Below are 9,954 nucleotides of genomic sequence, written 5' to 3'. Positions count from 1 at the left end.
AAAGAAAATGGAATTGAACTATTAACCTGATGTAAGCACTTACAGCAAATGGCATAATGAAATTTAGGGTGAGGAGATCATGAGCCATTTTCTCATATGGAAGCCTCACTTAAATGGTGTGAAAACATTTTTTTTTTTGTATTATGACAATAACTACTATTATATTTGACCAATCCAAATTATTGACCAGATACACATTTGGGTTATACAAATTAACGAAACTCCCAAATCTTCACCTACCAATGGCAATACAATAAATAACTTTTAGCCAAAATATTATATCATCTTAAATGTTGATTTCTACACTTTTTTTGCTTCCTAATTATTTAATATGAGACTTTTGTTTTTCCAGTCTTACTGTCTCTTTTAACTCAAACCACACTAATTTTATTAGTGTGAAGGTAAATAACTGATATTTTGTTACACATAATCTGATACTGAACCACTTTTGTAAGAAAACAGCTCTCTTTTGCTCTAGAAACAAATAAAAAGTTTGATATTTTTTTTGCAGTTTTGATTACTATTGTCATTTCACATCTCTCAAGCAACACAGAAGGGGGCTATATTGAATAATTCTTATTATCGGATAGCTAATGCTTTCAGTCATTGGAATCTTATGAGCTAAAAGCCAATGCAATGCTACCTCCACTTTGCCACTTATTATATTTCCAACCCAAACTGGTGCTTGCCATTTAAGGAGTTAAAACTGTCTTGGAAAGAGCAGCAGTAATAGGAATAAGTCATTTTCAGGGACCTAAAGTTTCCTTATCTTATGCACCTATCTCAATTTCTCTCAGATGTAAATTGATGCTCTCACTTCAAAAGAAATGACATTAGCTTAATTCAGTAGTAATTTAACACCCATAGACCTTTCCTACTTTCAGTGGATATTTATGACAAAACTTTAGACTGTTTCTTTAGCCAATGTCTTTATTTTTCAATCAGTCATCTCATGCAAACATATATTTGCTATTGATTTAGCTCTTGACAGTCCATTCTTCAAAACACATTGCTATAGCTGTCTATAAGGTAACAATTCAAGGTAGGACACAAATTAAGCATTTCAATTCTTTCGTAAAATAATAATGTAATCTTTATTTGGAACGTGAGGGTTACTAAATTCCAGAGTCAAATTTTGCCTCATATCTAATCCTCTACATTCTCAGGGGTAAGTATAAACACCAGTGACGGCACTTCCGAACTTTAAGTTAAACATTTCACCCATTCAGGTTCCTGTGCGACAGACCCCCCTTATCTGTTGCTTACATTGCAGGTGCATTTTTGTATCTCATGCTTCGATGTATACTCTACTACTTCACATTCCAATTTGACATCCTCTCAACATTAAGTCACTGAAGTCACCTGTCCATTATTTGGAATATTGCAGCGATGTTTTTGAAGTGATGCCTCTTAGATTTTATTTCCCTATTCGGGGGCTGGACTATTCCCAGTTTCAAGCAGTAGTTCTTACTATGTATTCTCAAATATTTAACAATGTTAACAATTTTTTTTGTTTAGAATATTGTTTTTAATATGCTTATGAAATGCCCAATACCATGTTCTGGACAATCAACAAGTGTAAAAATAATTTAATAACTTTGATAATAAATCTTCATTAAAGATGTGATAAATACTCAACATCCTAGTCAACTTCTTTCCACTCCACAGGGAACTTTTTAAAAAAAATTCAAATGAAGGCTAAATTATACAAGCAGTAAATTCCATCCTGTTTCCTTTCCAAAAACAGGAGTACCTTTGGAAAACTTAATATTTTGAATTGTTTGTATTATGCTTTTACTTCACTTCCCAGACATTAATACTGATTTCAAAACTTTGGTATCTACTATTTAAATTGTCCATTCGTCTTAATCTAACATGATAGCCAGGTTTCTACAGGAGTACTGCCTATTAAATAAAATTGTTCTTCATAATTTCTTGATACTTTCCATGTATTATTTCAAAATGAAAACAAAGCAAACAGAATAGGAGCTTTGTATCTTGTCATGTATTTACAGAGACATCTTGCAGAGTTGTAATCTGACATTAAATGCTCATCCACTGAGAAGTTTCTGCCCTTATTCTTCTACATCACCACTGCACCATAATTTAAGTCCACAAAATCCAACAATATCATAGGCACGCAGGTTGTCCCAAATGAATTTTAAGGATAGGTTTTTCATTCTTGGGAAGTTCTTCATTAAATATATAATTGTTCACTTTGTTATTATGAAAGGCATCAGTCAGTACCGTAAGGATAGTATTCCGGAAAGTCATGAATAATTTTCAGAGCTTCGCTATATAATGCAAGATCTGAAACAAGAAACAGAAAAATAAGTTCACTAGTGCAAATAGAAATACACTGCACCCAGGTGACCCGATACTAACTACATTCCTCCTTTCACTTTTTTAAAAGAGTCAAAGTAAGTCTATGAATTACTAATTCTAAATAATGTACATGGATGGATCACTCTTTACAGCAAAGTCAAAACATTTCCGTTAGAAGAAATATCTTTTGGACTGTTTATTTTGTGAGGCCTAGTGGTTTGTTAAAAATGAATTATTGGTTAGCCTAAACACCTTAGAGCAGGGGTCCTCAATCTTTTTAAGCAGAGTGCCACGGTCCCTCAGACTGTTTGGGAGCTGGAGTATAGTTTGCAAAAATTAACTAATTCCTATGCACATTGTACATATCTTATTTGTAGTGCAAAAAAGTAATGAAAAAACAATACAATATTTCAAATGAAAAACAATTTAAACTAATACCTATTTACCAGTATTTCAATGTGAAGCATGGGCCTGCTTTTTTGGCTGATGAGATGGTCAAGTTAATTAAGACTTGTGTGCCTTCAAGTCATTTCACACTTAGGGAAACCCTAAATTTAAAGTTTAGGGTGGGGGCTGGGTAAATGTCCTTGGAGGGCATGAACACACACACAGGCAACCCTAAAAAGATATATTTTGCAAAACAAAAACAAAGTAATTCACTTACCAAATGCATTTTTATCTTCTTTGAATTGAGTGTATGTAGCACACAGAACATTTACTTGTTTTGTAACTCTTCCAACTACTTCAATGACTCCAGAAATCTCTTCTTCTAGCTGCCAATGCAAATCAAGCAGTTATTATTTGGAACTTCAGAAGCACCTTAAACATCCACACCTTATCTACTTTCTCTGTTTACCAGCTGTTAGGAATTGTGGGAGTCGAAGTCCAAAACATATGGAGGGCCCAAGTTTGCCCATGTCTGGTCCAAAGTTTAGCTGTTGGTGTATTTCCCAATGCTAGAAAGCAGACCAATGTATCCATATAGTACAACTGATAGTTCTGCAATACTTTGAGGAAATTTCACATTTGGCATCCTCTCTGTGGCTATTTTGCATGGGAACGATAAAAGGTTCGGAATGATCTTGTTCGGCCTTTTTGTACTGCCTCTAATAAAGCAAGGATTGTGTTGTCGAAGGGTAACATGACCGGAATCACTAGGTTGCTGTAAGTTTTTTGGGCTGTATGGCCATGTTCTAGAATCATTCTCTCCTGACGTCCAACCCTCTTCAGCCAGGAAGGCACAGTCAATACCCTCTCAACAGATGGCCATCCAGCCTCAGTTCATAAACCTCCAGAAAAGGAGACTCCACTGGAAGAGACTGTCAGGGGGCATCCAGTCCAAGCCCCTTCTCCAGGCAAAAAGGCACAGTCAAAACACCTCTGTGTGGTCATCCAGCCTCTGTTTAACAAAGCTCCAGAGAGAAGACTTTCATGGCTGGAATCACTGGGTTGCTGTGAGTTTTCCGGGCTGTAAGGCCATGTTCCTGAGTCATTTTCTCCTGATGTTTCAACCACATCTATGGCAGGCATCATCCGAAATTGTGAGGTCTGTTGTAAACTAGGCAAGTGAGGTTTATATATCTGTGGGATGCCCAGGGTGGGAGAAAGAACTCTTGTCTGCTTGTGGCAAGTGTGAATGTTGCAATTGGCCACCTTGATTAGCACTGAATAGCCTTGCAGCTTCAAAGCCCTGACTGCTTCCTGTCTGGGGGAATCCTTTGTTAGGAAGGGTTAACTGGTCCTGTCTAGATTTTCTCCTGTCTTCTTGTCCCCGTAGCTGGGCCTGGAATGCGTACATAGGCATAACAGTAGACTCTCAGTTAAACAGAACTCAAGCAGCAAGAACGCTCAAGTCCAAAACACCCAGAGGGCTGAAGTTTGCCTATGTCTGGTGTAGATGCACCCTTTGTCTCATGAACGAATCCAACCAGACCAGCATCAATATATTCCACTTTCAAAATTAATATCTAGATACTTAACACCCCTCAAAAAAGTTCTTAACAGAAAGACCTCCCAAAGGAAGCCCAGACTTACAGGTGTGCTCATCTCAATGGTTGCTGTTTTCCCTTCTCCATCAGCCAGAAAGAAGTATTTCCCAGATGGATGGATCTGCGAAGATTTTAAGACATTTCACTTTCAGAATAATTTTACTTACATATAGATTTTTAAAAACTTAACTCTGGACATAACACATAAATAACATAAATCTATATAAATAAAAATGTAATATTTGTTTGTGGGATTAACATAACTCAAAAACTACTGGACGAATTGATACCAAATTTGGACACAATACACCTATCAGGCCTACGAGCGAGAATCACTCATAAAACACTGGAAAAAAATTGGCAAAAGAGACCGAAAAGGCAAAAAAAACCCCATTACAATAAATGTGCAAAACCACATATATATAGGCAAACACATACACAAATACACAAATTTTACACACACATATATGCATATAAACACACACAAAACACATGTACACAGGAAGGAAGGAGGGAGGGAGGGAGGGAGGAAGGAAGGAAGGAAGGGCTGGAATGTTGCTGGGCCTGGAATGAGGGCGAAAATGAGTGAAAGAAGGAGGGAAGGAGAGAAGGAAGGAAGGAAATAAAAAAGTGAAAGAAGGAAGGAAAGAGGGAAGGAAGAGAGGAACGAAAGAGAGAAAGAGGAAGGAAGGAAGGGAGGGAGGGAGGGAGGGAGAGAAGGAACGGTGAAACCAAAGAGCAAAGGAAGGGAGGAAAGAAACAGGTAGAAAAGGAAGAAAAAAGGGAAAGTAGAAGGAAAAGGAAAAGAGGGAGGGAAGGAAAGAGGGAAGGAAGGAAGGAAAGAGGGAGGGAAGGACGGAGAGAAAGAAAATAGGAGAGAAAGAGGGAAGGTTGGCACATATATACACACATACACAAATATATACACATACATATACACACACAAAACACATATACACAGACTGGGCCACAGCAACGCCTGGCAGGGGACAGCTAGTACAGAACTATTTTTTCATCGAATCTAGAAAAAATTAGGTGTTCCTCATCATGCACTTGAGCTCAGTAATAGAGGCTGAATATCCCTTATGTGAAATATTGGGAGCCACAAGTATTTGAGGTTTCTCTTCTTTACCTTCTCCAGCCGCCCCACGAAACAAACGGGCTTCCCGATGGACTGCGCCAATTGACTGGTGGCCACGCGAACCCGGGGCCCGTCCAGCACGTCCGCCATTATCAGAACTTTATCAAACAGCCCAATTGGCGGGAAACCTGTCCTTCCTTCCTTCCTTCCGCTTCCCTCGAGCCGCGCAGGTCAGTTGCCAAGGCAACCACGGAAGTCCGAGTCAAGTTGATTGAACCAGCGCGCGCCGGAGTCTGAGGTGCGCAGGCGCGGAAACAGAGCGGCGTTCAAGTTCCTCGCGTTCTGTCTCTTAACTGTCTCGCTAGCAAACCGGAAGAGAGGGTGTTCTGTATTGTAAGTTTAGCGGCTGCCGAAAGTCAAAGTGCCTGGTGGGCGGGGTTATCTGTGAGCAGACAGATAACCCCGCCCACTCAACTGAGCCGCTTCAGACACCTCGGTGCGCATGCGCAGACATTAGTGGCCTGAACAGTTCTCAATCTAAGTGAGCAAGCAAGTTCAGCAACAAGCCTCGTTCTCCGTTTCCCCTTCTTGCCTCGTTTGATGTGTTTTATATAATAATAATAATAATAATAATAATAATAATAATAATAATAATAATAGGTTTTTAACCAGGCCTGGGCAAACTTAGGCCCTTCAGTTGTTTTGGACTTCAACTCCCACAATTCCTAGCAGTCTCAGGCCCTTTCCTTTTCCCCCTCAGCCGCTTAAGGAATTGTGGGAGTTGAAGTCCAAAACAACTGAAGGGCCCAAGTTTTCCCAGGCCTGGTCCAAAGTGCAGCTGTTGATGTATTTCCCAATATTAGAAAGCAGCCCAATTTTGTAGTGTGTCTATATCTGGGGTCCTCAAACTAAGGCCCAGGGGCCGGATGTGGCCCTCCAAGGTCATTTATCCGGCCCTCGCTCAGGGTCAACCTAAGTCTGAAACGACTTGAAAGCACACAACAACATCAACAAAAATCCTATCTCATCAGCCAAAAGAAGGCCCACACTTCCCATTGAAATACTAATAAGTTTATATTTGCTAAAATTGTTCATTTTAATTATTGTATTGTTTTTAAGTGTTTTTGCACTACAAATAAGATATGCGCAGTGCGCATAGGAATTCATTCATTTTTTTCTCTCCAAATTATAATCCGGCCCTCCAGCAGTTTGAGGGACTGTGACCTGGCCCTCTGTTTAAAAAGTTTGAGGACCCCTGGTCTATATAGTACAGCTAATCTGCATTACTTTGAGGAAACCACATTTGGCATTCTCTCTCTGGTTATTTTGCATGAAAAGATAAAAGTTTCAGAATGATCTTGTTGAGGCTTTTTGCATCACCTCTAATACAGGCCTGGGCAAACTCTCATAATGCCTAACCGCTGGTAGCTGTATTGTCGAAGGCTTTCATGACTGGAATCACTGGGTTGCTGTAAGTTTTTCAGGCTGTATTGCCATATTCCAGAAGCATTCTCTCCTGATGTTTCACCTGCATCTACGGCAGGCATCCTCAGAGGTTGTGAGGTCTGTTGAAAACTAGGAAAATGGGGGTTATATGTCTGTGGGGTGTCCAGGGTGGGAGAAAGAACTCTTGTCTGTTGGAGGCAAGTGTGAATGTTGGTAGGCAGTTAGGAATTGTGGGAGTTGAAGTGCAAAACACCTGGAGTTTGCCCAGGCCTGCTCTAATAAAGCAGGGATTCTCTCTTGTCTCCTACTTGTCTCTGTAGCTAGGTCTGGAATGTTTACATAGGCATAATAGTAGACTGTCAGTTAAATGGAACTTAAGTAACAAGAACTCTCAAGCAACTGCCAAAAAAAATCACATAATGCTTTCAATAATATTTGAAATACATGCATAATTCTCAAGCTACTAGGAACTACATTTGTCTGGCATCTACCAATCCCTATGGGTGCCAATAATTGAGGGCACTTCTGGACTAGACTTATTATTATTATTATTATTATTATTATTATTATAACTTTATTTGTACCCCGCTAGCATCTCCCAAGGGATTCGATGCGGCTTACAACAGGCCGGAGCCCAACACAATACAACAGTACAATACATAGCAAATAAAACAGTTAAAGCAGAAAACAACAACAGCAGCAATACAACAGGACATCATTAAAAACTGAGCCGGCCTGGAATAGGGTACAGGATTAAACGTGCTGAAGTGTCGGAGGGATATGGGGTTAAAATATAAGTGCAGTGTGCGGTGAGGGTGATCTTAATTCTACTAAAGTGCTTCTGGGCTTTGGTGGTGGGATTCCTAATCTGAGAAGGCACATTGGAACAGCCAGGTTTTCAGGTTCTTTCTGAAAACCGCCAAGGTAGGGGCCTGTCTGAGATCTTTCGGGAGGGCATTCCAGAGGCGGGGAGCCACCACAGAGAAGGCCCTGTCCTGTGTCCCCACCAAGCATGCCTGCGACGCGGGCGGGATCACGAGCAGGGCCTCTCCTGATGACCGGAGTGAGCGTGTGGGTTCGTAGACTGTGATGCAGTCTCGCAGGTAGGGTGGTCCCAAACCATTCAGGGCTTTGTAGGTAAGCACCTGCACCTTAAATTGGGCTCGGAAAATAAACGGCAGCCAGTGGAGCTCCTTAAACAGAAGGGTTGACCTCTGTCTGTAATGGGCCCGTGTTAGCATCCTGGGTGCTGCCCGTTGGAATTTCCGAGCCGTTTTCAAGGGCAGCCCCATGTAGAGCACATTGCAGTAATCCAGTCTAGAGGTGACTAAGGCATGGACCACCCCGGCCAGATCAGCCTTAGCGAGGTACGGGCGCAGCTGGCGCACAAGTCTCAGTTGTGCAAAAGCCCTCCCGGCCACCGCCGACGCCTGAGCCTCAAGCGTGAGCGATGAGTCCAGGAGGACTCCCAAGCTGCGGACCTGTGGCTTCAGGGGGAGTGTAACCCCGTCCAACACAGGTTGCCACCCTATACCCCGGTCTGGTTTGCGATCGACCAGGAGGACCTCTGTCTTGTCGGGATTGATCTTCAGTTTGTTCGTCCTCATCCAGATGGACACAGCGGCCAGGCACTCGTCTAGCACCCGAGAGGCCTCCTTGGAATTAGGTGGAAAAGAGTAGTAGAGTTGTGCGTCATCTGCGTAGAGATGGCACCCAACTCCAAAACTCCGGATGACCTCTCCCAGCGGTTTCATGTAGATGTTAAAAAGCATGGGAGATAAAATAGAGCCTTGCGGGACCCCACAGGTCAAGGGCCAGGGGTCCAAGCAGGCATCTCCCAGCTTCACCATCTGGGTTCGTCCCTCCAGGAAGGACCTGAGCCACGACAGAACCATGCCCCCAAGGCCCATCCCAGAGAGCCGACCCAGAAGGATACCATTATCGATGGTATCGAAAGCCACTGAGATGTCCAAGAGGACCAGCAGGGTCACACTCCCCCTGTCCAGTCCTCTACGGAGGTCATCCACCAAGGCGACCAAGGCTGTCTCGGTGCCATGACCAGGCCTGAAACCAGACTGTGCCCGATCCAGGTAGTTGATGTCATCCAGGAAGCCCTGGAGCTGGAGGGCGACCACCTGCTCCAGCACCTTACCCAAAAAAGGAAGGTTGGAGATTGGTCTGTAATTGTTCAGCACCGTAGAGTCAAGGGACGACTTTTTTAGGAGTGGGCGAACCACAGCCTGTTTCAAGTTAGATGGAAAAATCCCTTGCTCCAACGATGCGTTAATGATCAACACAAACCAATCAACCAACCCCTCTTTGGCAGATTTAATGAGCCAGGATGGGCAAGGGTCTAGAGCCGAAGTGGTCCCCCTCACAGCCCCAAGAACCTCCTCCACGGTCTCAGGAAGAACAAGCCGAAAAGAATCCCACAAAATTGGACAAGTCTCCTCTGGCACTGCGATGAAATTGGAATCAAGCTCAAGACGTATCTGGGCAACCTTGCCTGCAAAATGGTGTGTGAAATCGCAACACCGAGCTGCTGGGTCGTCAGAGATCTCGTCCACCACAGGTGGGTGGAGGAGCTCCCCAACAACCCGAAACAGCTCTGATGACCTATTTGCTGCAGACGCTATCCGGGCGGTCGTGAAAGATTCCCTGGCCGCCCGTACAGCCACGGAGTATGCCTTAAGGGAGGCCTTAGCCCGTGCTTGATCAGACACGTCCCGAGATTTCCTCCACTTGCGTTCTAGCCCCCTTCTCGTATGCTTCATCACAGCCAACCCCTCGGTGAACCAGGGAGACGGCCTGTCATGACACAACTTAAACTTAAACTCGCTTCAGAGAGGGTTTAAGGGCCCTTTCACACAGCTGATTAAAATTCCACATTTTCTGCTTTAAACTGAAATATATGGCAATGGGATCTCAGAATCCTTCCACACAGCCATATAACCCAAAATATCAAGTCAGAAAATCCCACAATATCTGTTTTGTACTGGATAATATAACAGTGTGGACTCAGATAACCCAGTTCAAAGCAGATATTGTGGGATTTCCTGCCTTGGCATTCTGGGTTATAGGGGTGTGTAAGGTCCCTAAGTCCCAATACCTCCA

At 42.7% G+C, this 9,954-nt stretch overlaps 1 protein-coding gene across 1 annotated transcript; it reads right to left on the bottom strand.

Annotated features, from left to right (window-relative positions):
* Positions 1–912: 912 nt before the first annotated feature.
* On the bottom strand, positions 913–5,792 carry LOC132778823 (replication protein A 14 kDa subunit-like). Its single transcript, XM_060782206.2, has 4 exons — positions 5,446–5,792; positions 4,360–4,434; positions 2,990–3,098; positions 913–2,310 (listed from the first exon to the last, which is right to left on the bottom strand). The coding sequence occupies exons 1-4, from the start codon at positions 5,542–5,544 to the stop codon at positions 2,237–2,239; spliced, it is 357 nt and encodes a 118-aa protein (XP_060638189.2). The 5' UTR covers positions 5,545–5,792; the 3' UTR covers positions 913–2,236.
* Positions 5,793–9,954: the final 4,162 nt, after the last annotated feature.

Source organism: Anolis sagrei, chromosome 6, assembly GCF_037176765.1.
Source record: "Anolis sagrei isolate rAnoSag1 chromosome 6, rAnoSag1.mat, whole genome shotgun sequence".
NCBI classification, from domain to species: Eukaryota; Metazoa; Chordata; class Lepidosauria; order Squamata; family Dactyloidae; genus Anolis; species Anolis sagrei.
This window is presented reverse-complemented; position numbering and strand designations above follow the sequence as displayed.